This window comes from Pseudovirgaria hyperparasitica (assembly GCF_010093815.1).
Source record: "Pseudovirgaria hyperparasitica strain CBS 121739 unplaced genomic scaffold EJ05scaffold_1, whole genome shotgun sequence".
NCBI lineage: Eukaryota > Fungi > Ascomycota > Dothideomycetes > Acrospermales > Acrospermaceae > Pseudovirgaria > Pseudovirgaria hyperparasitica.
Window position 1 is genome coordinate 624,467 of NW_022985549.1, and position 25,964 is coordinate 650,430.

Sequence of the window (25,964 nt, forward strand, 5' to 3'; positions counted from 1 at the left end):
CTGCCAAGAACGCCATCCGTACCAACATAATCTGGCCCCCGACGGTTCGTGGCGGAAGATATCAATGGGACGATCTCCACTTTCTGCCGCATGGAGTTAGAGTCCCGCTGTCACATCACATGAAGATTTCCTCTACAGCATCGTTGTCGTATTCTGTAAAGCAAGCCTTGCCATCACGCTCGATCTTATCGCTGCCAAGTCCAGTACGTGCAATTGCCGTCGCCACCAGCCTCACTCCCTCCCTCACTCGCTCATAGAGGAAGGCTTATCAAGTCCCAACTCAAGCAATTACAGATACACTCAGGTAATCACAAAATCCATTTGATATCTACAGACTAATTACATCGCTCGATCTGTATACGTCACTTTCCCGATTCTGGCATATCTATCTCGATTGAGGACATCTGCACCATCAAGATGGTAGCAAACGAAAAGTAGTGTTATGTGTGAGGCAAAGTGTCCATCTAAGATCCTATGCGAGCTCAGGAAATGTCCGAAAGAAATCCCAAAGGAGCGTATTCGGTACGATGACAATGACCATACTATAATCTCGAGGATGTCAAGCAGAACTTGCGTTGAAGCTTTAGGTACTCATCCATACATAAGCAAGCATACTGTCTTCGAAGTTCGAACAAAGCTTCCAGTATAATAATATCATATCATCACTTCTCACCCCTCTCAAATCGTCCAACCACCCACAAAACAACTGCTACGACTATGGCATCGCATAGACTATCAACCACGTGCAAGCCATCAACCCGCCGTCCCGTCTCAAATAGTACGCGCGTAACCACACCCGCGCCCTACTCGGATTCTTATCTTGTCGATCATAAGTGGAACCACCACCAATCCTTCTGAGCTGGAAAGTGACTTGCATGTCCGATTCCGATGTTGTTTCTCGATTTTCGCGGCCGCGGTTTTTCCCAGTGTTTGTAAAAGCTGTTGATTCCGTCGACTATGCATGTCATGTCAACGAACGCACGTCACCAATTGCTAGGACAGTTGAGATTAGATGAAAGCGTAATGCTCAAACGACCGCGATGCAAATGCCGAAATACCGGAAATGACACGGTAATCCAATGGTGTTGTGATAACGTAGGACTCGGTGCTGCTCTCGTGGAAAGTGTTTAGGGCTTTGATAACATCCCCTAATTTAAGGCTTACGGCCTTGGAGAAGATGCAAGCCGCGTATTCGTCACCATCAATCTAGACCAAGACCGCAGTTGACGACTGCGCATCCCAGACAAACAGGCTACATAGCATCACCACCCGCAACATCCCACAAGGTGCCTCACTCTCTCACACATCTCCGTACAAACAAACCTACAATCCTCCCATCTCGCCCAGCAATCACATATCCGCATATCGCCTTTCCTCAAACCATCCCTCAAAGCTCAACCTCGACACTACAGTCTCCCCAACCTCCTCATTACGAAGTGGGCACGCAACATATAAGATCCACCTCGCTCTTCAGTATTGCAACCGCACTTGCGCCCACGATCCACTCTGCGCTAGCCACGACAGGTAACACGATACTGACTCTGCCATATTCCACGAACCTCTTGTAGATACTCCTGCCCTGATTCCTGTATACACACATATATATATACAGTAGTAGCAGGAAGAGGCCGTCACACACCTCCAGACATCACCGACAATACCACGAGCGGCTCATCATATAAAATGCAAGTCCCCCGAATGCGAAGTCGAGACATTCCCAAATAAGCTCAAACGAAAAACCCTGTTAAAGCTGAACAAATATCTACATCGTGCCACGATTCGAAGTTAACCTCGCTTGTTCACGCTACCCGGTCGACCCATGGCCGGTTGGACGTGAAGCGTGTATGGGGTATTCTCAGACTTCTCAGATATACGATACTTGCATGGTCAACGTAAGTCGGAATCGCTTAGTCTGTAGAATCGACTCGCTCGGATGCTTGATCATCGGGCAAGTCGCGGCCAGTTACCAGAAACGAGAGATTGTTTGAAAGACACTCCGATATTGTCATGGCATGTCACAACACACACACACACTCTCTCTCCCTCTCTCTCTCGTCCAAATGAGTATGATCCCAGTCCACAATCTCAGCTGTGAAACCTACAGTATCCACCTTGCAGAGCAGAACCCACGTACTCTCGAAGCAGACTTCGAATCAATATTCCACGAAAATGCAGTCTTAAAGCCTATGTGTTAGTATCACAAGCTCCAAACAGAAGTGAATCCCAAAGACCCACAGGATAACAAAGCCAGAAATCGTGTTTTATAATCATTCTCTACACATCAATCATACACCCATGTTCTACATCATCCAAAAAATTAACTATCCGTATCCTTTAAAAGATCGTATCATAAACGCGTAAGGTCATCATCGCTGCCATATCCTCTCCAACCCCCCCAAGCCCCCCTAATTCTTATATACTGCGCCGCATATACCACCTATCAACACAACCCACAACACCACCCCTCCCAACTCCGAACAACTAAACCCACTCAGACTCAGAAATTCCTCCCAGTGACACACACCACACCCTCCCACCCAACACCCCACCTCACACCCCCCATAACACCCACAAGCACGCCCAAGCCCAGCCCCACACTCACAGCCCCGTACACATACGCATGTCTCTTCCTCAACGCCTTCAACTCCACCACCCACGTACTGACAGTCGTCAAGCTCCCATCGAACCCGTCCATGACGCCCTGCAAGACCTGGCACCCGACGACACCACCGCCGACCAGGCTGGTTAGATGCTGCAGATCCCACGCCATGCCTAGAACAGCCGTGCCCAGTATGTTGGACGCGAACGTGCCGAGGGGGAACGAGGGTGAGATGGGATTGAGCCAGAGCGACAGGCCGAACCGAAGGAGACAGCCGAGGGGTGCAAAGACACACGCGAAGAGTGCCTCGCCGCGCCAGTGGTCGGCGGGTGGGTATGCGCAGAGGATTATTGCGCCGATCCAGGAGCCCCAGCCAAGAATGACAGCGAGAGGGTCGAGGATGCGGCGAAGGACGACGTGGGGGACGGTAGGCGTGAAGCGGGCAGTTAGACTGGCAATATGAGCGCCAAGAGATAGAGCAGATAGACAGAGGGAGATGGTGAGGATGAGCACAGCGAGAACGGCGGCGAGGGAGTTCACGTTGTGGCGCGGAGTTGTGTTTGTAGAAGACGGGATGCCCGGGCCGGAAAAGGGGTGCGAGAGAGGTGTTGGGAGGTCATTAGATAGAGCGAGAAAGGCGTCACGCATGAATGCTGAGAAGGATGTGTAACAGCCGCAAAAGCCAGTCGCGAGGCCGATATATAGTGGTATAGTCTTCTTGGTCTTTAGGTGCGAAGCCTTATCCGTGTCATGGGCTGGAGAGCCCCATTCGTGCGCGAACAGTTGCCTCTCTTCGGCGAGAAAGCCCATGAGCAAGCTACCACCGAAGTTGGCCCACAGCACACTCGTTGCAACGGGAGCGCCGGGATAGAAGACAAGCCATTGAGTCCCGAGACGAGCTAGAGTACCGAGGATGGAGAAGAAGATGAGATAGGAGACGGTATAGAGCTCAGTTGCGAAGCGGGAGACGCCGTGAGAAGGTGGTTTGTTCAAGTGCGTGTCTGCCTTTGGCTTCAAGTCGCTAGATGTGGTGGGCCCGAAGTTCGATCGAACGCTTTGTGATCTACCCGTATGAGGCCGCGGAAGGGCTGTCAAGTTATGCTCATCGTTTCGTGACGGAGGTCGAGTGTTGCGGCCGCTTTTGAAGGATTGTTGGCCGCCTTGAGAGCCGAGATCTTTACGCCGTGCGTCTTCAAGGTATGTACCGCCATGTATACCGTGGGAGCGAATTTGTCCATCGACGTTGACATCGATCTCTTCGTCCAGGTTGCCGAATGCTTTTGGCTCGTTGTACTCGTCCACCGTACTGTTGTGTTCGTCTACACGATGCCGCTTTGTGAAACCGTGTCCACCATTGCTCCCAATTCCTCCATCCGCATGCCTCCTCGGCCTTTCCTCTTCCAAGCTATGATGCTTGTACCATGAGCTCTCTGACCGAGTACCGAGGCTTGACACAAGTATCTCATTGAGACCTTGATATTCTTCACTATCAGCTTCTGACCGTTGTGGCTGTGGCTGCGGCGACAGGGCATGGGAACTAGCTGTCTGCGCCCCAAACGGCGATGCTGGTCGCAGAAAGCGTTGTTGCTCGTAATGACCATGTCGCTGACTCGGTGGAGGACTTTCACGATTCTTCATGGTGTGATTAGATTAGATGGAGAGTACGTCGTCGCACTTCATAATCGCGTAAGAAGCGATTACACGCGGACGAATGGACGGAAAACAGGATATAAACGAACAGGAGCGCAGACAAAAGAACTCAGGAGACGAAATGCGGAGAAAAAGTAGATACGATGCAGGGAGCTGGGCAATTGATGGCTGGGGACTTGGCATGACGCGGAGAAGACTAGTATCACCAAATGATCGGCGTCAGGGTTCGTGATTCCTCGCGTGCTGGTCCCGCTATTGATACGACGACGACTCAGAATGTTTGCTGACCTGCACTGCATCGGAGCCGCACGTCTTATTCTAGTCGTCCAAAGCTCCCACTACACTCTCCACAGAACTTCAATCCATCATGGCCTCCTCTCTCCCCTCTAACGTCCATGTCTCCAGCCATCCGTGTGTTCGGGTGAAACTATCCAAGCTCCGAAGCAAGGGCACTAGCCCAAGGGACGTGCCCTCTCTGGTCAACGAGATCGCGCTGCTCGTTGGCACTGAAGCTCTGGCTGAAGGCTTACAAGTGAGAGATGATGGAACTGTGCGTCTCCATATCACGCTGCCTGGCGAGAGACAAGGTTGATAATGATGGTGTGTAATCTAGGACCAATCTCCACTCGGCTACGAGTTCGCAACGCAATCGCTCTCCCCGGCCTCCCTCACAATCGTCCCGATTCTGCGCTCCGGTCTGTCCATGGTGCCCGCGATAAGCTCCTTGCTCCCTGAGCCTGTACCGATCCATCACTTGGGTATGTACCGTGAGAAGACTACGCTCCAGCCTGTGGAGTACTACAATAATCTGCCTTATCATGCTCCGCCGTCAGCCTTGATCACACCCGGTTCCGCCTCTGGTCCTGCTGAGCTTGCTATCATTGTTGACCCGGTCGTCGCTACTGGCCAGACAGCCGAAGCAGCGATAGATACGCTGAAAGAGTGGGGTGTCAAGAGAGTCATCTTCATCGGCGTGATTGCAAGTGAGGAGGGACTGAAGAAGGTTGCGCGCCATCCTGATGTCAGCATCTGGGTTGGAGGCTGTGACAAAGAGCTTGATGAGCGTGGCATGATCAAGCCCGGATTAGGCGATATCGGTGATCGTTTGTATTTGACAATCGGCAAATAGTTGGCATGCTGTTGTAGTAGCAAACAATTCTGCATTTGAGGCGTATGTACGGAGCATGACTTCGAGCCATTGCAGCTACTGGCAACATCTTTACATATAGTAGCGACAATAGATATGCTTGCCAAAGCGGGTATCAAAGTAAAAGTGGCTGTGAAGAGAGAAAGTGCATCACGCCTCGAGTTCCTGAATTCCTGCGCCTTCTGTCTTACTCCGCCCTAACAGCTTCCCTATCACATCTGCCTCCGCGTCCGTCATTGCCGTATCTTGACCTGCACAACTCTCACTGTCGCTCATCGTATTCTCCCCGTCGTCCTGCTGTTCGAGCACCCCAAGTCCTAGGTTCATCTCGATGTATTGACCTTCTTGTGCGTCATCCGTGACCTCGAACTGGTATTCTGATAATTTCCCTTCTAGCCTGTCATGCTCCAAGGCCTCATTCGCAGCCTTCATCTGTTGTAAGAAATCTCGAGTGCGTTCGCGCAGGGATTTTCCATTGTTGCGTTCATCCTCATCGAGACGGAAGGGAGGTTTCGTTTTGCGCTGGCCCAGAGGCACCACCGTTACGATATCATCATCCTCCGCAATGCTCTCGCCATCGCTCATTTCATCGTCGCTCTCGCTGCTCTCGGAGTCGGAACTGGGATCGTCGGAGGAGTCGGAGACTTCGCTACTCTCGTTGCCCGAGAGCGTGAGCTCTGTGTCGACAGTGGAAGTATGCGTCACTTCGCTAAGTGTTGGCTGAGGTGTTGAGTGGCCAGATCCGAATCTGGTCGATATACTGCTCGACTCTGAAGGAAGCCGAGACGGCGAGCTCAGTCCGCGGCTAGCAGGGCGCTTCGCAGAATCTGCCCCAGAAGTGAAGACTTCGTCATAGCTTCGCTTACGAACAGGCATTGTTATCCCCAGTGTAAGTGAGGTTTCGTTGTGAGCAGGAGTCTGTTTCATGCGCCGGAATTTCGCGGGGTCCAGAAATTATTGGTGGTAGTTTCGAGAGTAAAAGTTCTGCCCGAGGCGGTAAAGGGTTTAGACTGCAGCTGACGAATGAGACGCTCTGAAACGTGGCCGAAACAAGCCCTTGATCCACTTTGCACTCATCCTTCTACGCATCTGACTCTGCCCGGCGGTTGCGCGCTGCAGGTACAACAACAAAATAGCTGAGGCGCATCCAACCAGAGTATTGGTGGCCTTTTTTCCTTTGCTCAGCCTTCTTTCAACTCTCTATATCTTCTTACTTGTCTAGTCATCATCTCCATCTTTCCTTTACCTTTCGTTTTTTCTCCGAATCAATCCTCCGCGTTCTTGTTGGACCCTAGCAACGTCGACCCTGAACGCCCCGCCAGATCCATATTCAGGGCCTCACGACGCTAGTCGTGAAGTGAATTACTTGCCAAATCGCCCGATTCTATTTGGATAGCACACGTAAGTAGGCAATTTCATCATTGTTCTGCTTGTTGCAAAGTTCATCAAAGCATTCTCCTAAATCAATGTCTTGAACAATGATCATAGAATGCGTGCTTGCGAGAAATCACTCCTCAACACCATGTCTTGGCGCATGTCGGCAAAAAGCAGGGAGACGAGGTATCTTGAGATATGGCATTGTGTCAAGATCACACTGTAGTATTTCACTTTCTATTGCCACTGTCGACTGGCCTGTGTTAGAGAAGGCTAGGTCGCCGAGGTCTTTGAAGAGGAGGAGGAGATGCTCATTCACTTCCACCATGACTCCCGTTAAGGCACACGAGACTGTTCCCAACCTCTCTCTTTCTTGATTTCTCGCTATCTACTCTGGTATTCACCTAGACTTGCTCGAGTTCGTTAAAAGGGCAAATCTCCTGCGTCGTTTTCTTTCCCACGATTGAGCTTCAACTTTTCTCCAAATTTGTAAAACCAGACTTTCTGCTTACGTTGAAACCTCCAAAAACTTCGCTCACTCACCATGCAGTCACAGTACTCAGCACCGCAGGCTGTTCTTCACAAGGACTGCGATCAGGCTAACAGCCGAGCTCGTCTCAGTGTGCGCCTAACTTCCCGACTCACGCTTCCCATCACCCAACGCACACAATCAATATTCTTCAAAGGCGCACAAATTCTGCCTCAAGAAGATCTCGCATTCTACTGCCATAGCAAATACGCTGTGCAACCCCTTGACTCCAACTACAGCCGTCTCTCCACCAACGAAATCTTCGTCCACGGGGTCGGCGTTTACAGCACCCGCTACAGTCAGCTGCTATCCCTCAAAACGCCCATCCGCAGCTCCTTCTCCAAAAACTTCACCATGACCACCCGCCCCGGTATCCCCGGCCTCCAAACCGCCAACCTGCCCGCCCTCTCCGAAGAAGCCGCCTCCGCCACCGCCTCACCAGCACGTGGCCGCGAAATGCGCAACGACGTGCTCCAAAAGCTGCGCGTCCCGCAGTTCATCCACGTCTGGGACTTCTGGCACGGCCGGCCCGCCGCCTCCGCAATCGCCCTCACCAAGCTCTCCAACGAGGAAGGCATCCGCAACATCAAGGACATGTGGGAGGTCTTCAACAACTTCGACCTCGCAAAGCTGCTCGACAAGGACACCATCGCCCTCTTCCACCACGGCGTCCGGCCCGAGTGGGAGGACGCCCGCAACACCCGCGGCGGCAGCTGGACCTTCCGCGTCAAGGCCGCGCACGCCCCAGAGTTCTGGAAACAGCTCGCCGTCATGGCCGGCGGCGAGATTCTGCAAAACGCCGTTGCTACGCAGCGTGCCTCGTTCAATGACGAGATTTGTGGCATCTCGTATAGTCCGCGTGGCCGCCTGGTCAAGATTGCGGTCTGGAATAGGGACGGTGAGAATGAGGCGGGGATTGAGCGGTTGAAGGCTTGTGTGCTGGAGAATATCCCCAAGGAGCTGTTGCCGGAGGGGAATATGTTTGTTTATTATAAGAAGCATAGCGAGGATCCGGAGTTTCAGAAGGTGATGGGTGGGAAGTAGGTAGGGGTGGTCTTGTGGAAACGAGGTTGAGGTTGAGGTTGAGGTTGAGGTTTCTAGCAAAGTTTGCATATAGGCTTGACTCGGACGTGGGTAGTTAGTTAGGTCGGCATTTGGAAGGTGCGGTGCTCGGATTTCTTCTGCAGGTCAGGGACAGGACAGCGGATGGGTTTGATCGGACTTGGGAGACTTAGGCACCTAGAGGGTAGGGTGGGTGTGCATTTTCTTCAACATATTAGGTACCCAGCATGCATCCATAGCCTTAGAATGCTTAGAATCCTTAGAATCACACACAAACATGAGAACACTCAAGCACATACAAATCTGCCGTTCTACATGTTTTTTCCTCGCGGCACCTGTCAAGAAACCAGATTCTATCCATCCGTCCATCCATCCATCCAGTCTGCTCGAAGAGACGTGTTCTATCGTTCGTAATGCCGATACCGTCCTCCTCCATCGCCGTAATCATGCCGCAATCATGGATAGTAGGTACATAATACATCATCCCAAAGCTAAAGAATGCATGCATGCCCGGACTTTTTCCCCCTCGTTACCCAATGCACGAATTGCATTGCATCATCCTACAATCGATGTGATATGCCAATTGAAAAAAATGCCCCTCGCTCCATTTGTCCTTTCATCGATCCATCCATGGGTATATAGTACAACCAAGTAGCCCGCCCAAGAACACAATGCATAATGCCAAATATTTTCTCCTCGCGCCAAGCCAGATCACACCTACCTGTCAACATCGATATTCTCAACGCAACAAAACGCACAAGGAAAGCGAAATAAGATCCATCTACCCTTATAGCCTACCTCTTTGCCCTCCGCACCTTCCTCGCCTGAAACTCACGCAGCAACTCAAACGTCTTTGTAGCAACAAAATACTCCCCGGCAGCATCCGTCCAACTGACACTCCCGCTGAAATACTCACGGCGCTCCACTTTGAGCGTATTCCGGATATCCTCGAGATTATTCTCCTTGATCTCCCAGTTGGCGGGCACGAAGCTCTTGAGGCTGAAGATGCGAGCGCCCTCCTTGAGGTCGAGGAAGCGCAGCATGAGCAGCTCGTTGAGCTCCGGGTTGAAGGCCTTGTTGTTGACGAGGATGACGTCTGCGCGCGGCAGCATGGCGGTGATGCGGTCGTTTTTTGTAAAGTCGCCGTCGAGCAGGTGGACGGCGCCGGGCCGGATGCCCCAGAGGGCGCAGCGGGCGGAGAATTCGGCACGTTGCGAGGCGGCGAGTTTGCAGGGGTTGGGCATCATTTCGATACCCCAGCTCTCCGCGCCGGTTTCGAGGGCGGCCTGGAGGACAACGTTGCCGACGCCGGAGCCGAGGTCGACGAAGACGGAGGACGAGGTCAGGGCCATTTCGCGGAAGATGAGGTGGATGAAGCGGGGGAGCAGTTCGCCGTAGACATTGTTGCCGCCATTTTCGTATTGGCGGAGGAGAGCTACGTGTGGGGAGACGGTGCGGGATGTGCATTGGGAGAGAATGCGTTCGACAAGTTCAAGAGAGACAGTGTGAGAGGCTTGGAGAGCCCGGGGGATGGTCCCGTCGGCGAGAGAAGTGGACACCAGAGTGTTGTATTCTTCGACGACTTTTAGAAAGTCGGATTGGGATTTCTTGTAGACTGCCGTTCGCAAACGGCGCGGTATACCGCTGATGTCGTCTGTGAGTTCTTCGGTCTGGGCAGGTGGGAAGTAATGTTTGCAGACTTGGTAAATGGTCTGAACGATATCCTCCACGGGATCGAAACTTTCACTTTCACGACCCTTCATGAGCAGAAATCTAAGAGTGTGTCAGTCTGACGCTTATATGCCATAAAGCTTCCCCATCCATACCTCTCTGAGTCAGAGTTGCTGGGATATTTCAGAGAGAGCGTCGCAGGCTTGTCCTCTGCCGGAAACATAGGTATTCTCTTGTCCACCATATCTACCAAGTCAGTGCCATGGATTATCTTAGAAGTCTTCCTGCGCAAATCTTCCTCTGTGACCCATGTTTTTCTTGCAGGATCGGGAGTAAGATCAGTGCTCAGTTTTGTCCTTTTTCTGGTTGCCGCCTCTTCCTCGTTGCTGCTCTCATCACTGCTTTCCACTCTCTGAATCTCGGAGACAATCTTCCTCTTGGCCGGTGCCTTCTTCCTAGGTGGCGTAGAATGTCTCGAAATGCTCTGCGAAGACGGTTTTGGTGACGGTCGCGGGCCTCTGTTGACAAGGCTGGACGGCTTCAAGTTGGGAGTACTGTGGGCGCGTTTCAGATTATTGGCGTCGATCCCGCTATGGGAGGGCGTCTTTGGGGAAGACATCTCCCCATTTTTAGACACAACAACAGTGCGCTTTTGTACCTTGGCGGCCTTGAAGTTGGCAAACATGGTGAGGATGGGCGCAGGTCTCTGAACTGCTTTGCGCGGTGGAGAGGAAGCGCGGGGTCCAGTTAAACTGATGGAGAGGGTCTTGATAGATGTATTAAGAATATGCGAAGGATATGATAGCGAGCGCAGGGGTACTACCAGCCAGGTAGATACCAAGTAAGGAGTGCGATCAAATTTTTGTCAAGGGAATGCGAATTGACGTCCGATCGTAGGACCCTCTTTCTAGGCAGAAATGGAATGACGGCGCACGGCATAATATTTGTCTGCGCTTGGTACGGCTCCGGGGACCCTGCCATGGAGGCACTAGTCCACGAATAGCTTAGAACATCAATACCGCCGTGATCAGCCCTCAGGAACGCAGGCAGGGGTGAAGAAAACCGCCCGAAAACTGCACCCATGTAAGTATACGGCACATAGACAGTCTGGTTTGAATCAAGTACGACGAGCATAGCACGAGTTTCATTAATATTACCCCTCCACCGTACCCTGCGTATATATACACAGAAGCTCGAAACCATTCCTCATTTTTCACTGGTCCTGATTACAGAAAGCACATATATACCGACCCCTAGAACCGTTCGACCAGCCGATAGGCCTGGTCCTCCTCATGGTGCCAACGCACAAAGCGAACATGGTATCATTTTGAAGAAGATTGTAGCAGACAGTCAAGGATTAACAAATGAAACGAGCTTGGATGGCGACGTATGTTCGCTACCGTTCGGTTTTGTCATCGACACTCCATGATTGGAATCGTGCGCCATGCATCATTGCTACGGTCGACTCAGACGACAGGAGCAGTGTTGGCAGAGCCGTTAACAACTCCAGGAGCTGACTTGAAGGCATCATCAACCTGAGCACTGAAACCGTTGGCAGGAACTGCGCCAGTGGTGGTGGTCGGGATAGCAGATGAACCATTAGCATGAGCTCGGGTGATGGGCTTCAATGAGGGAACATTCGGGGTCTCAGCAGCATTGCCGATGCTGAAGACAGGAGATTCCCATTTCTCGCCCTTTGCGGCAAGGTTCTTGTAGTCGGTAGCCTTGGAACTGATGCCGCCAGGGAGGGTAATGTCCTTGAAGATGCTGTCATGCTGTGTAACGGCAACATTGACTTGAGCCTCCTTCGCCTTGTCGGCCTTCTTCTTGCCCTCGAGAACCTTCTTGTTCATGGCAGCGTAGTATCGTTGGTAGATGTTCTGGACGTTCTCGGGCGATGGGTCACGCTTAGCGTCCTCTTTGGCCTTCTCTGCTTCTTTGTGGATGGCATACCACTTGGAGTCGAGCGCGTTGACCTGATCCTTGATCTGCTTCTCAATAGCCTTCTCGATAGCAGGACGCAGAGTCTTGAGGGCGAGAGACTTGAAGAGAGTGAAGAGGAGCTTGTGGCTAGACTTCTTGATCTTGATCTTCATGTTCTTGATGTCAACAGAGACCTTGTTAACCTTGAAGAAATGCGCGTTGTCCTTCTTGTCCTTGTCCGCAGTCTCCATCTCGATCTTGAACGACAGACCAGAGCCACCGAGGAAGAGGTCAACGACACCCTTGTCAGTGATCTTAGGGGTACCCTGCTTGCGCTTGACGTAGTAGCTGACATCCTTGAGGTCCATCTGAATTCCAGACACAGACAGCATCACCTTGTTCTTATTCTTGGATGCCACTTGCTTGCGGCCCCAGCGCCAGTAGTTGTCGCTTCCAAACTCGGCGATGTTGGGCATAAGATTGTCAGATTCGATGACCAGGTTCTCGATAATGGCATCGACCTGGTTATCCGAGTACTCGATACGAGGGATTGGGACGTATCGGACAGATTCGAATACGGCAGGTAAGATGACCTCTGTGAGATCCTTGACGAGATGAGGCTTAAACGTCGGCTTTCCATTCTCATCGTTTCCGAGGTCCTGGAACAGTTTCTGGAGGCTCAAGCCGAATTCCTTGTTCTGCGGGTCCGCATCAAACTGGTTGGCATACGACTTTGTCTCGTTGAGGACGCGGTCGGTGTGGGTACGGTATTTCTCGCGAAGGAGGTAGCGGCCACGGTCATACAGCTCGTTGTACTGACGAGTGGACTCATCCTCCATGATGAAGCCCTGCTGCTTGAGGCACTTGCGAATGTAAGTGTCAACATCCTTGAACCATTGCTTGAGCTCCGGATCCTGATCAGCATCCTTGTAGATGGCGTTGATAGACTCGAAAAGGTCATCGAGCGACGTGCTGTTGGCAAATCGTTCGATCAGAGTCTTCAGGTTTGTCAGCATTGGTTGGATTTGTGATTTAACACCTAATATACCTTCAAGTCAGCTTCAGCAGTTTTCAAAGAACCAGCTCCGTGGGCACCTTTCACTTGTCCTTGGCCGTGCTCGGCGAGAGTTCTTCCGTGGCCAGTGTACTCTTCGGCGAGGCGAAGGAGAGTCTCGATTGCTTGGAGGTCTGACGGTAGTGTTAGCGTTGGGATGCGTGGTGCGATTGAGGGAGCGAATACATACAATCTTGGTGACCTTGGACTTCAATGACCATCTTCTTGAGACGCCAGATGGTTTGCTCGCGACGTTCTTTGGGCATCTTGCTCTTGAGGTATTTATCAGTCTTCTCACGAAGCTCCTTGGCCTTCGCGTTGACCTTATCTTTCTGCTTATCGTCAATGTTCTCGGATGCAGCATTCTTGAGAGTAGATGCACCAGCGGCAAGGCCGCCTTGAGCGTCAACACCTTGGTCTTGTCCAGATTGAGCTTCCTTCGCTGCAATATCGCCGGCAGCATTAGGATCACGCGTACCAGTAGCAGCCTCAGAGGCATCAGCGGCGGCTTTGTCGAGATCCGACTTCTTGAACGGGGAGATGTTCTTTGCCTGCTCCTTGAGTTTGGCGGCGGATAGATCCGGCGTGTCATGCCAAACATTGTCATCAGCTGGCTTATCGATCTGGTTCAACGCATCCTCGTCGGGATTTACTACGTTCGCAGCGTTCTGAGCAGCGTCACCAGCGATGTCGCGGAGCAGAATTGAAGCATCACTCACTGACCTAGTTAGTAATACACGCGAAAAGTTATTTGACACACTTACATAGCTTGCGGAATTGACCGTTACTGATCAGAAGCGTTCCGAGTGTTCTCAGCCCATCGAGGGCCTCATTGCCATGCTGCTTGGCAGTGTCCTTGTCGACTGGAGCGCCTGGGGCCTTGACATCAACCTCGCCCAGCTGCTGTGTTTGCCAGATGAAGTCTTGGAGGACATTTCCGCTGTTCTTTGTCAAGAGCAAAAGCTTCGCCTTGGTGACGACGTCTCTGAAGTCTTCGACGAGCTTTTGGCCCTCTGGAGAAAGCTTCTTGGATGGAGCGGAGATGGGCTTAGAAGCAAGGAAGCTGTTGAGGGCGATGTCGATCTGTTTGTTTGAGGGAGCTTTGCCGTTTGCGAAAGCTGACGGATACGAGATTAGATGCTGATCGCCTGGAGTATCAATGACAAGGATACAGACCTGAGTAGATGCCGTAGAGCTGAAGCTTGTTGTTGACATCAGTCTCCTTTTGCTTGACGTCGGTGGGTCTGTTCACAGCGCTGGAAGAGGCCATAATTGCGTGAGATGGGTGGCAGATGGGGAGGTGGAAGGAATGATTAAGGTATCTTGGGTATCTCAAAGGAAGTCGCTGAGGATTGGGGTATCAAGAAAATGCAATTGCGATATTGAGGAAACAAAAGCTTTCACTCAAGATGGGAGAGGAAGAGATTTTGAGATGGCGTTGAAGAAGGGGAAGAGCGATTGGGTTTTGAGTTAGCGTAGCTACGGTGTGCGGTCTACCAAGCAACGCAAAACCTGTGCCAGGCGTGTGCAAGTGCAAGTACAGGTTGAAGAAGGCGCGTTTTGGTCAAGAATACGTCACCAATCCTGGCCCAAGCTCCTTCCCGCGTTGGAGCTCCACCAGCTGCAGCAGCACCAGCACCAGGGCAGCCCCCAGCACTCAACTCATCTCATTCCCTCACTCGCACTCCTCACGCGCACTACTAGTAAAACTAATAAATGATAAATAATCAGTCTGGACGGGATGGATGTCTAGAAGCACGCCAGCACTAATAGGATACCAGGAACCAGTCATATTTCACAACATCCAATGTTTTGTTATTATTGCTGTTGTTCGCAGTAGCGGCACGTTATCAACTGTAGCCTTCAGGCTTGCAGCAGGTCTATCTAATAATGTAGGTAAGTGATCCCCAGGGGGCCATGGACGAGCAGTTTGCGCCTACGAAAGAGGAATTTGGCTGCCTAGCTGGCCAATTTGGGTGGGACGCCCCCTGATTGAGGGCTAGAACAGGGACATGGGTAGCTAATTAGCGGAGAAACTTAGGGGGAAGACAGCAGACAGCCAGGGACAAGCTCAGCAAAGGTGGAGGTATCGCGATCCTGGCCAGCTTTTCCCTGCTTTTCGTCATCTGTCGTCAATCTGTGCGACGGCAGCTCCAGCCACAGCGTCGATCCTTTCGATCTTCTCGATCCTGCAGCCGGTTCTGACTCTTGGGTATTCCTGGTGATGGGATACTTACTCCTCCTCGTTTGTCCGCGTCCAGGCCAGAGTAAAAGTTCGTCACAAAGCATATAGCATCAGAGTGTCGCATTCCAACTTTCAAGCTGCTTGTCCGTGAGCCTCTCAGCAAGTCGCTAGCTGAATGGAGCTTGCGTCAAATGAGCCATGTCCAAACAATAGCCACTTCATCTCACAAGACGCGTTCAATCTGGGGAAGCGCCCGCGCCGTCGTCTTTACACACAGACCATTGAGCAAGATCGAGCTGTGGCGCTCCAGAGAGTCCATACATACGTCCGTCAAACGCATCATTGATCCAGCGATCGAAGTCCTGTCAAAATCGTCCACAAGTTACTTGCTGCATGTTGGCAGTGCTGTCCGCTGCCCTGCTATCGCGCGTCGCGATTCTCAACAGCTGGTCTCTCCCTTCAAATGACGTCATTCGCTCTGCAGATCAAGCCAACTCCTAACAAGCTCTTGGAGAGCGATGTTTGCGACGTGGCTTTTCTCGGCCTCTAGTTTTTCGCAATGTGTCAATCTACTCAAGTCGTGGCAACTCGATGCTTCGGTTCGACTTGGCAAGTAACACAGTCGTTTCATACCACGACATGCGGGCATTACTATGAGGTTAAAAATCGCCCATAGATCACAAGACACTCCAAGGTCGAGCACAATCATGAGCATACCACAAAAGTCCGATCTGTTGTTTCTCGCGCTAGTCCGTTCTAGGCATTATACAATTCCTGTGGTCCTCGGATGTCAAGTGTGCCGTGTCTCAACGAACCATGGCCCGGACGTAAAACACACACTTGTCCTGAGACTATTTACACTAATTGTCCCGAACCTAACATACGCTAAATCCCCATTGTGATCATTGCCTAAGGTGGCGCAACAAAACTCTCTTGTCGCAAGGCACCAATTGCCACAATTTCGTGACATACCAACAACGGCTATACATCTCCACCTTTCCCCCAAGCCAGAGAATAGCCGCAGACGACTTCCAGTTTAGAATGTTTTCCAGTTGTGCTATACAAGGCGAACGTGAAAGGCCAGATCAGATGCAATGGTAACTTTTCTCCATTGTCCATCAGGATATTGCCTAACGATGGGCATCTGATCTTTTCCTTAGTGTAGGTCGTGTAATCGACATGATACTCATACTTACGGCAGGTATACATGTTTCCTCATAGTCCCTTCCTTACCATTTAAGCCTTCTCTCTTTCCCCCACGGTTATTCAACACCTGCAAGTACCTTCATTTACGCTAGAGGGGGGATATGACGTCATTCGGGTTGGTGTATCAGGTGTATGCGTTTGCTTCTACAAACACTTTGTCTGAACTCAGCTCGGAGACATCTTTCATCTCATATGTCTCCTTTAGGAAGTCTATTAGCAGTAATTGGAAATATAAAAATGTATGTAAGTTAAAGCTTCTCGTAAACTTCAACGAAAGTTTTGCACACTCATTTGGAACATTTAGAGTCTTATAATATACTTATCTTCCTACCATGTATTATACTAGGATTCATAGTAGCTATGTATAGAGACAGTCTTAGTGTCTCTATGCTTCGCACTCTGACTACTCGTAGACTGCCCCACTTCCCACGTGGCTGTAGAAAGTCTCCGCTGATATATATAAAAAGAACCAAGACGTAAACACCCAATGCTTAAATCAGCACTTCGACCTCAACATAATCATTATCAACACTTCCTCTCACACACTCCTCACAAATCCCCAGCCCTCAATCCCCCATCAAGCAAAATGCTCGAATCCCTCCCTCCCCGCAAAACATACACCATCCCCTCAACCTCCCACACCTACTCCTACATCTCCATCCCCGCAACAACAAAACCCCACACCCTCCTCTTTCTCCACGGCTTCCCCTCCCACGCCCCCGACTTCATTCACCAAATAACACATTTCTCCAATAGTGGCTATGGCGTCCTGGTCCCCGACCTCCTCGGCTACGGCCACACCTCCGCGCCCACAGACGTCGCCGCATACACCCTCAAGAACATGTCCGCAGAGCTCGCCCAGCTCATCAGACATGCCACTCCGACAGAACGCAGAGTTGTAGGCGTCGGTCATGATTTCGGGGCTACGCTGCTCAGTCGCGCGGTTGCGTATCATCCGGAGCTCTTCTCCGCACTTGTCTTCTTATCCGTCGGCCCACCGAAACTAGGCACGCCGTTCGATGTACATGCTATCAATCGTGCGACGAGGGAGGCGACCGGGTGTGAGATGTTGGGGTATATACCCTGGCTCGGCGACATTAGCACCCCTGCTGCACAGCACGCGTGTGAGACGCATGCGGAGAGTGTGATGAGCGTGCTCTTCGCTGCGCACGAGGAGGAAGTATGGGCGGCGCATTTCCGGCCCTTGGGTGCGCTTCGGGAGTTTGTGGAGCGAGGGGGCAAAGTGGATGAAGTTGCGGGGTGGTATACGTCGGAGTTGCAGCGGGCGCATTTGGATGTGTTTGGGCGGGAGGGGAGGGGGTATGTTGGGGTGACCAGGTGGTATGGGATGTGGATGGGGGAGATGTATTTGGCGGATGAGGAAGGGATGGAAGGGGTGAGGGTGGAGGTGCCGGGGTTGTTTATTGGGGATGATGGGGTGGGAGGGGAGATGCAGAGGGGGTTTTTGGCGGAGTGGGTGGTGGATTTGAGGACGAAGTTGGTGAGGACGGGACATTGGGTGCATTTGGAGAGGGCTGGGGTTGTCAATGCGGAGATTGAGGCGTTGCTGGAGGACTTGTAGGAGGAGTTGTTGTTGTATTATCATAGAGGATGCTTTCTTCGTCTTGGGTTGTGCAGACATCTGACTATGGCTACAGGATATCTCCAGTACCGCCTATCACTGCAGCATCACCTTTTAAGTATGCTAATGTCATTTATATATCACCAAGCTTGTTGGGGGGACCGACACGTTCCCGTTTCTTATGTTGAAATCCACAAGATGGTGGTGGATTGTATGGTAACACTGACGGCTCTTGAAATGAAGTGTCGAGGCCTCATCCTACCAGAAGACCCCATACACCATATAAGCAAGCTAAGCAATATTTGAAGGCCATCCAAGATACCTGTTTTTATCTCCAAGGCAGGAAACTTCAGAAGCCCGAGTAGCTTTGAGTAATTCAAGAGAGCTGTCAACACATTATCAATGTGCATTTCGCGTATACCGTGACATTTGGGATCTGCCAAGCATTAAGTAACCAATACATCGACCCACGTGTTTTGGTACATACATATTACAACGCTTTACACCTTCACAACAGGCTCCTGCAGCTTCTCTACCATCTTATCACAGATATGCCTGATACCTTCCGCTCCCTCCTTTCCTTCCGAGCCTAGCTGTGACTCAAGCTGCTCCACAAATGTATGAGCTTTGTTGTTTAGTTCCATGATACATTTCTTGCTGTACTCGAAGCTTCCCATACTGTCCATGTACGCGACTGCGTACTTCTTCACGTCTTCATCCGTTGGCTTCTGCTTCAGAATACTAATCAGCACAAGACTCGACGGATCGGCGCGCATGGCATGAATGACTGGGAAAGAGAATTTTCCTTCCGTCAGATCCTCGCAGAAGCCCTTCGCCGACGTGTACGTGGACAGATTCAGGTGGTCATCGAGGATCTGGAAAAGCAGCCCGATCGTGTTTACTAGCGGCAGGCATTCGCTGGAGGTCATTAGCAGAGATTTCGATACATATATTGATATAGGCTTACATCTTGACACTGCTCTCGGCTTGCATCAGCTTGATAGCCAACCGAAAGAGACCACCAGTCTTGTTGTGCACCATCTCGAGATAGTCCGCTTCGGTGGGACAGGTCAATGTGTCACGCCAATAGAGGTCCATGCCCTGCCCTCGGTGAAGATTGAGCAGCTCTTCTGTATAGATCAGGAGGGAATCGGGCGAGTTTAATTTCGACAGCTCTTGTAGCGCTACAAAATATATGTAATTTGCGCTATTGATTGTTTGTGCTGTTCCGAAAATATTATGTGCTACCGGCACTCCACGACGAAGCGAAGAGAAGTCTTCCACGTCATCCACCAACAGCGATGCTGTATGTAGCATGCCCACAACTTTTGTTATGATCGACAAGCTATCCGGCGGCACCTTGAGCCATTTGTTGAAGGCTGCAATCAGCTGCGACCGAATGTCTTTCCCGGGATGACCATACAGATAGTCGTAAGGTGCCAACAGAATCTTCTCTTTCTCTACATTCCATGGTTGTTTGGTTTGATGTATTAGGTCGTTGCCTAGATCTTTGAGATCCTCTGGCGGAGGCAGCAACGTTGTAGTCTGCCTCCTTCTCGACGATATCCAATTCTCTTCGGGGAGCGGTCGCAAGATTGGTTTCTCTGCCATGCTGATCGGATGCGCTGGTGCGGTCGCAGCTACCATTCCATGCGAGGATTTACGCGGCGGGATCGCATTCGGAGACGTTGGATTCTCATGAGCCATCGCGATAGTGATTTAACCGCGGCAGGAGGGTAATGGGGTGGGCGTCTCCACAATCCCCTCTATGGAAGAGCAAGAGCAAGGTGGAAGGATACCTTATCTTCTAAAGTATTAGTGGCCGATGTTGCTTGACCTATGGTCTGACGTGCATGTGTCCCCAAACCTGAGACGTGAATTTGTCTCAGGCCACAACACCATAGAAAGCTGACCGGCAGCTGAAGCTGCGTCAGGCAGACATCAGATCTTCAAGGTCGCATCTCGGAACCTGAGATGTTGTTTTGTTAAGTAGCGCCGAGCCTTATGACGGACAATTGATAGCTGACGCGGATACACCGAGTCTGATAACGAGGGGCATATTCCGCAACACGTTATGCCGTCGAGAAACCTCTCAGATATGTAGAGTCTGGCTCGAAATCCACTCATTGGTCGCTTAGCTCAGTTGGTTAGAGCGTGGTGCTAATAAGCCTTCCCTGATACGCCAAGGTCGCGAGTTCGACCCTCGTAGTGACCATTATATTTTCGGCGCTCATGCGCAGTCCTCTCTTTTTGGGCGTGGAATGGCATCATTTTGTTCATATTCCTTCCCGTAGGAGATTATAAGGGTTGGGATAGATGTCATTGCGTATGCAAGGTCTCGACGGCAATCTGGGCCACGCACGCTAGTCGGGATCGGATTGGAGCTTTCCCCGCGGTCTGGTCTGCGCGTCTAACAGCTCAGCACATCACCATGGCAACCTACGCCATCACTCCCAGACCCTGGAAATCTGGGCAGCAATTTGAGAATGTGCGCCTTGCAACAACGGACTTCTGCTATCATCATTGCTTCTCTCATGTTATCAATTTTATCCTACTTATATTCACCTCACCATCCCTCGCGAAGGGCTCCTAAGCACCGCTGTCGGCATGGAGGCACTACTTTCCCTTTCGTTTGATAATATTGCAGCCCAAGATAGCAGCAAGATCCGAAAAGGCCTACGACAAATCGAGGGACTTCTCGCGCAAATATGCCTTGCTCCAGGAACATCAAACAACCTGTCCCCTACCAAACGGAGGACATCTATAGCACCCGCAAGTGACCAGCAGAAGAATTTGAGCACGCTCACTGGCGATCCTGCATTCAGAGAGTTCTTCAGGTTACAAGAAGGTTTCGAATGGAATGTCGCAACCAGGCTGGTGAGCTGTCTCGAGAGGCTTCTGGGAATGCCAAACAGTAAGTTCTATTGAAGATGATCTCGGATGTTGGCTGATGGATTCGTGCAGGCGATGAGAACGACCTCATTATCAAGCAGGCTCTAGACGTCCTCCAGGGGATCCTCCTTCTACACCCACCATCGCGGTCACTGTTCCGTCGTGAAACCTACATGAACGTATGTGCTTGTTACATCGCTAGACTGCCACAGGACTTTGACAATTGACTATGTCCTAGCTTCTTCTCGACCTACTCGATCCGTATAATTGCCCTGCCATTCAATGTAGCACACTACTCGTCCTAGTCTCCTCTCTCCTAAGCACACCGGCCAACACGCGCGTCTTCGAGAACATGGACGGTCTTCTCACGGTGACATCGCTCTTCAAATCACGCAACACCGCACACAATGTCAAGCTCAAGCTCCTAGAGTTCATATACTTTTACCTCATGCCAGAGAACCCTTCAATCGCATCTTCCACAGCACCAATCGGAGGACTAAATCGCAGCCCAAGCAAGTTGCTGGGTGCATTCGAAAGACGCACAGTACTGGGTGGAGCAGAAATTGTGAACGGTGGCGACATTGAGGGAGATACCCGGACTACAGAAGAGAAGCAGAAAACACTAGGAAAATATCTAAGCAATGTGGAGGATCTGGTCATGGACCTGAAAGAAGCGGCTCCGTTCGCAGAGATGGTGTCTCATTGAACATTGAGTGGTACCTTCGGCGTTCTTCCTACTCGGCGTCTTTGAGTTCTGCCCCGGTCACGCATTGAACGAAACCCCTCCCAAGGCCTCCCCATCCACTAGCATATATTTCCAGTTGTCTTTGTTTGTTTATTCTGCATCGGTTCGGTGTCGAACATGGATAAGCGTGGCGTTTTGGGTATTTTCATGGCACATGTATAATTTCTCATGTGCGTCTCGGAATCTCTGCATTTGCCTTACTGTCCATGAGTTCATTCTCAATTAGATCCCTAGACTACTATCTGTACTATATCAACATCGTTCGACAAAAAGTTTCGACCTCTTAACCTCCGTTTTCTTTGCTTTCTATCATTTAAGATCATTTCTGTCGTTTATGCATATCATTGTGCAGACTAAGTAAGTCATCGAGGAAGAGATGTAAGTCACCGTGTCGAGTAGGATAATCAGGATCTACCACGCATGGATTTGTTCGACTGGATAGAAGGAAGGATTCTGGTGCTGACCTTGTATGTGCGACCTAGAGGCAGATACTTGATACCTGGTGATAACTCAAAGCCGGAGAGACGCTTATTCTCACCACAGGGTGAGTCCACGACAAAGACTAGGGCCGGTTTGACCATATAATATACAAGAGTCGTACCAGTGACATGGAATAGCGCGTAATAGCCCGAAACCCACACGCATATTGTGATTTCAGCATGTTCAAGGATTCCCGCCAAGGGTTAGTTGGCATCCACGTACCCTGTTCTTACCAAACTTATGAAACTGGTGAAGTAACAGAGCAGGTGCCCGAATCTGATATGCCTTTTCACATTCTTACCATCTGAACTATTTAAATGGTGCCAATGGCCCACGCTGCCTTGTTGGACCCCAATCAAGATGTCCAGAGCTAGATGGTGTCCATGTGAGAACGGCGCCTGTCCGGCATTCCAAGCCCCAAACTCGATTAGCTCATTTCTATCTTTATCTAGCCCCATGCGCTAGCAAAGATATTTCCACAAGCAGTATAGTGGTACCTTACTAGCGCATGAGCAGTGCGAATCAACTTTCTGTTGCGGCTGAGGAGCAGACGATAGGACCAACCAGATGGTTACAATTTCAAGGTCGTGGAGTTACACGAACTACTTGCATGCTACCTGCGCCTCCACTCTCCTACAGAGTCCGTTCATTATAGACCAAGCGGAGCGCCAAAGCCTCCGAGTCCTTTTCATTTTCACCTTTGCATTTGTCTTTCGTACCTTCGTTCATACACTCTTGCCACTATCCCTCTCGTAATCGAAATCTCGTTGTGTCTGAATTGCAATGGTGTTAACTGCCATACGATTATTTGCGTCTTCCCTTTCTCTAGTTTCTTTCGCCACTGCGCAACTGGCATATTCACAACCTGATGGCAAGACAAAAGATTTCGACTCAAGCCTTACACTCAAGCAAGGATCTGTCGCCGAAGTAATATGGAAGTTGAACTGTACAGCCCACCCCTCTATCATAGTACGCCGAGGCCAATTTACTGACCCGCGATCAAGCAACGAACACCGGCATCTCAGGCTATGTCTACAGCAGACTGGGCGCGAAACCTAAGACCATCCTAAACGCGCAAAATGAAGTATCGCTATGGGTCACCAGCACGGCAGACGCAGGTAACGAGAAGGGATACTGGAAGTGTCTAGCCCGTACGTAACACGGCCTCTCCTTTCCGCCCCATTCTTCGCACTGACACGTCCGAACAGCCCATATCGACACAACAGATGGCGGAAGCTTCCAATGGACCGTCGACTTGAGTGACGACGACATCAACAACCACAATGGCCAATTCGTGTACCGCCTCAAGCCCGCCGTCGCCGACGTAGACGCCACGTTCAACGACAGCGATATCGAAGCCCCCAGTCGAGGCTTCTTCATCCTCAAAGACGACATTCCCGACTCGGCCAGCTCCTTGGTCTCATCCGCATCGTCCACCAACTCCGTCGTCGAACAAACATCAACCCCTACCCCGTCCGAAACACCATCACAAGCACCAGATTCCTCGAGCGGTGTATCCGGCGGCGCAATCGCAGGTATCGTAGTCGGCGTTGTGGCCGTAGGCGCCCTCGTGATAGGAGGTCTGGTATTTTGGCTGCGCAAGAGAAAAGGTGCGAAGCTGGCGCCCCTGAATGACGCTACCAAGGGATTCGGAGAGACGGGCTACGAAGCGCAGGGTACGGGAATGGGACATTATCCGGGTTATGCACCGGTGGCGAGTGGTGATCAGTCGTTTTATGAACCGCAGAGAACGGGGTATTCGGATGTGCCGGTAGAGTTGGCGCCTGGGGCGCAACACAAACATACCACGGCGGAGTTGGCGTAGGGATGTAGTAGTGAGTTGTTTGATTCGGTTGATTGGTTGAGCATTTTAGCGATAACGAAAGCATAAGGGAATCTTTTGTGCCATTGCATGAGCGGTTTGAGCTAAGTCGTGGGAAGAACTGTATAGCTCGGAGAGTCGAATGGCAACCGTGTGCATATTCGCCGTAGGTCTCTCCTTAATATCTTATTGAGCCGTTACATTATGGATCGTGTGATTCTTTACTCAACGCTTGTCTGGACCTCGAGCCTGGGCATATGTTGCTCCTACCGGTCGGCGCAAAAGGGGAATTAGTTCTGTGCCATTCTTCAGACCGCAAGTATCAACATTGCACTCAATTGCGGAAAACATATGAATTTTAAGCCAAGCTGCTGCAAGTTTACGATATACAGGAAATCAGTTCTCAGCTAAGTACTCGTCAACAAAAGTCTCGAAACTCGTTGGCTCGTAGCCAGAGTACTTTTTGATGTTTTCCCATCCTTCTTCATGGCGCCCATCCGCATAGTACCGATCGTGGAGCTGACCATTATCTGCCTTGCATAGATACTTTGCAGCTATTTCAGGGAGACCTCTGGCGACCATAGATTTGATGTGATCATCGGTGCTTTGCACCGTCGTACTGATCTGCTTACCCGAAACTTTCCCGATAGTTGCAATCATGTCTTCGCGGGTAAGAAGCGCAGGGCCATAGAGGTATACAATTTCCTTCTGTCCTTCTGCAGGCCGATCGACCAAGACCGCACCTCCGACTCGACCGATGTCCTTCGGTACGATACAATCTGCTTTCCTGTCGGATTCCGGGATTTCTGCCTTCCATACATCCGATGATCGATCCACATCCTGGTGGAAGATGTTGTACGCGAACGCCCCCGGGCGTAACATGGTAGACGCCAAACCAAGATCGTCAATCGTAGCTTCTATCGAAGCATGCAGATACGGAATGAGCCTTTCGCGACTAACATCATGTGGATCTTCCTCGGGAAAGATGGTGAACGAGGACAGGAAGACGACGTATTCGACTCCAGCGGTTTTCATTGTCTCGATGACGGATCTCATGCCGTCGCCCGTTCCGTGTATCTGGTAGAAGAAGGCCGCTTTTGCTCCGGATTGGCGGATGGCGCTCTCGACAGAGGCTACGTCTCCGAGATCTGCTTTGATGCGCTCGAATTTGCCCTGTTGCTCGTCGAGGCCCGGGATCTTCTTGCTTGGGTCGCGCATAGCCAGTGTTACTTTCGCGCCTCGCTTGGCAGCTTCTTGGGAAACTGCGCGGCCCACTGCGCCCGTGGGCCCAAAGACAATGACGTTGTCGTATTTGATTGCCATGATGGTTAGAGGGGAACGGTGGTGTGATATTGTGATGTTGTGATATTTTGTTGTTATGATTTTACGATGTCGCTGTTTGTGATATACCAAGACATGATGTTTACACAAGACGTTTATATAGTAATTCACTTGAGACCAACGGCCCCACTAATCCGGCCCTTTGGATACAACTCTCGTCCGCGCAGCTAACACCGCCCGCCCCACTATCCCGGCTTCGGTCAATCGGACATAATTCTCGTCCGGTTCATATAACAATGTAACCTTAGTTTAGCGTTGCGAGCACTAATGAAATAACTGTCATCTGCTCTTTATACCGCTCAGGTAGTGCTTACTATATGGACAGTTTGGAGCATTACATTGACTGGAGCTCATCTTAAGTCCGGAATCCTCGTAGCTTCGAGAGCTACTAAGAGGACTTACACCTACGTCATACGGAAAATACCTTGTCAGGTCTGTTAGTGTAGCTCCTCGCTCCTACTCAGGTGCAAAACATCCATCAAGATGTTGAATGGTAGTGGTATAATTATTTTTACGTGGTTCATTCGTTAGAGAGATCTTCTGTGCGGATGTCGGAGTACTATGTATAGCAGAGAACAGACGGTAAAATATCTACCACAGACGCGGATTCTACTACTGACTAAACGTTAGCAATCTTCTTCTTTTGAATCTTATCAAAACTTGGGCGTTAACATGTTATTGCAAGGAGATTATCAACTTTGG

General features: G+C 50.8%; 12 protein-coding genes and 1 non-coding gene across 13 annotated transcripts; 6 read left to right on the forward strand and 7 right to left on the reverse strand.

The window, feature by feature from the left end:
• Window positions 1–2,497: 2,497 nt before the first annotated feature.
• Window positions 2,498–4,413, reverse strand: EJ05DRAFT_534114 (uncharacterized protein; the record flags this gene model as incomplete). The annotated part of the gene is made up of 1 exon (XM_033749167.1): window positions 2,498–4,413. Exon 1 carries the CDS (start codon window positions 4,235–4,237, stop codon window positions 2,498–2,500), a length of 1,740 nt encoding a protein of 579 aa, XP_033605036.1. The 5' UTR covers window positions 4,238–4,413.
• An 86-nt stretch (window positions 4,414–4,499) lies between these two features.
• Window positions 4,500–5,534, forward strand: EJ05DRAFT_446961 (PRTase-like protein). The gene is made up of 2 exons (XM_033742254.1): window positions 4,500–4,799; window positions 4,863–5,534. Exons 1-2 carry the CDS (start codon window positions 4,617–4,619, stop codon window positions 5,376–5,378), a joined length of 699 nt encoding a protein of 232 aa, XP_033605037.1. The 5' UTR covers window positions 4,500–4,616; the 3' UTR covers window positions 5,379–5,534.
• Window positions 5,535–5,546: 12 nt separating this feature from the next.
• Window positions 5,547–6,272, reverse strand: EJ05DRAFT_481510 (uncharacterized protein; the record flags this gene model as incomplete). Its single annotated transcript, XM_033745079.1, has 1 exon — window positions 5,547–6,272. One exon carries the CDS (start codon window positions 6,270–6,272, stop codon window positions 5,547–5,549), a length of 726 nt encoding a protein of 241 aa, XP_033605038.1.
• Window positions 6,273–7,314: 1,042 nt separating this feature from the next.
• EJ05DRAFT_534115 (translation initiation factor eIF4e) lies at window positions 7,315–8,343 on the forward strand (the record flags this gene model as incomplete). The annotated part of the gene is made up of 1 exon (XM_033749168.1): window positions 7,315–8,343. One exon carries the CDS (start codon window positions 7,315–7,317, stop codon window positions 8,341–8,343), a length of 1,029 nt encoding a protein of 342 aa, XP_033605039.1.
• Window positions 8,344–9,155: 812 nt separating this feature from the next.
• On the reverse strand, window positions 9,156–10,717 carry EJ05DRAFT_481512 (DOT1-domain-containing protein; the record flags this gene model as incomplete). The annotated part of the gene is made up of 2 exons (XM_033745080.1): window positions 9,156–10,134; window positions 10,188–10,717. The coding sequence occupies 2 exons, from the start codon at window positions 10,715–10,717 to the stop codon at window positions 9,156–9,158; spliced, it is 1,509 nt and encodes a 502-aa protein (XP_033605040.1).
• Window positions 10,718–11,155: 438 nt separating this feature from the next.
• Window positions 11,156–14,535, reverse strand: EJ05DRAFT_506299 (uncharacterized protein). The gene is made up of 5 exons (XM_033747802.1): window positions 14,186–14,535; window positions 13,774–14,127; window positions 13,200–13,727; window positions 13,004–13,143; window positions 11,156–12,953 (listed from the first exon to the last, which is right to left on the reverse strand). Exons 1-5 carry the CDS (start codon window positions 14,277–14,279, stop codon window positions 11,499–11,501), a joined length of 2,571 nt encoding a protein of 856 aa, XP_033605041.1. The 5' UTR covers window positions 14,280–14,535; the 3' UTR covers window positions 11,156–11,498.
• A 2,344-nt stretch (window positions 14,536–16,879) lies between these two features.
• EJ05DRAFT_471577 (alpha/beta-hydrolase) lies at window positions 16,880–17,708 on the forward strand (the record flags this gene model as incomplete). The annotated part of the gene is made up of 1 exon (XM_033742993.1): window positions 16,880–17,708. A coding segment is annotated over exon 1 (764 nt), but the record flags the coding sequence as incomplete, so codon positions are not given.
• Window positions 17,709–18,385: 677 nt separating this feature from the next.
• EJ05DRAFT_446968 (geranylgeranyl pyrophosphate synthetase) lies at window positions 18,386–20,046 on the reverse strand. Its single transcript, XM_033742255.1, has 2 exons — window positions 18,950–20,046; window positions 18,386–18,900 (listed from the first exon to the last, which is right to left on the reverse strand). Exons 1-2 carry the CDS (start codon window positions 19,687–19,689, stop codon window positions 18,483–18,485), a joined length of 1,158 nt encoding a protein of 385 aa, XP_033605043.1. The 5' UTR covers window positions 19,690–20,046; the 3' UTR covers window positions 18,386–18,482.
• Window positions 20,047–20,110: 64 nt separating this feature from the next.
• On the forward strand, window positions 20,111–20,197 carry EJ05DRAFT_t2. The gene has a single exon. It is a non-coding gene; the product is annotated as a tRNA-Ile (tRNA).
• Window positions 20,198–20,589: 392 nt separating this feature from the next.
• Window positions 20,590–21,580, forward strand: EJ05DRAFT_481516 (cell division control protein 14; the record flags this gene model as incomplete). The annotated part of the gene is made up of 3 exons (XM_033745081.1): window positions 20,590–20,896; window positions 20,947–21,053; window positions 21,113–21,580. 3 exons carry the CDS (start codon window positions 20,590–20,592, stop codon window positions 21,578–21,580), a joined length of 882 nt encoding a protein of 293 aa, XP_033605044.1.
• A 1,163-nt stretch (window positions 21,581–22,743) lies between these two features.
• EJ05DRAFT_7142 (uncharacterized protein) lies at window positions 22,744–23,422 on the forward strand. Its single transcript, XM_033749916.1, has 2 exons — window positions 22,744–23,045; window positions 23,104–23,422. The coding sequence occupies exons 1-2, from the start codon at window positions 22,883–22,885 to the stop codon at window positions 23,256–23,258; spliced, it is 318 nt and encodes a 105-aa protein (XP_033605045.1). The 5' UTR covers window positions 22,744–22,882; the 3' UTR covers window positions 23,259–23,422.
• EJ05DRAFT_471581 (uncharacterized protein) lies at window positions 23,161–23,935 on the reverse strand. Its single transcript, XM_033742994.1, has one exon. It carries the CDS (start codon window positions 23,790–23,792, stop codon window positions 23,586–23,588), a length of 207 nt encoding a protein of 68 aa, XP_033605046.1. The 5' UTR covers window positions 23,793–23,935; the 3' UTR covers window positions 23,161–23,585.
• Window positions 23,936–24,265: 330 nt separating this feature from the next.
• Window positions 24,266–25,315, reverse strand: EJ05DRAFT_471583 (NAD(P)-binding protein). The gene has a single exon (XM_033742995.1). The coding sequence runs from the start codon at window positions 25,242–25,244 to the stop codon at window positions 24,318–24,320; it is 927 nt and encodes a 308-aa protein (XP_033605047.1). The 5' UTR covers window positions 25,245–25,315; the 3' UTR covers window positions 24,266–24,317.
• Window positions 25,316–25,964: the final 649 nt, after the last annotated feature.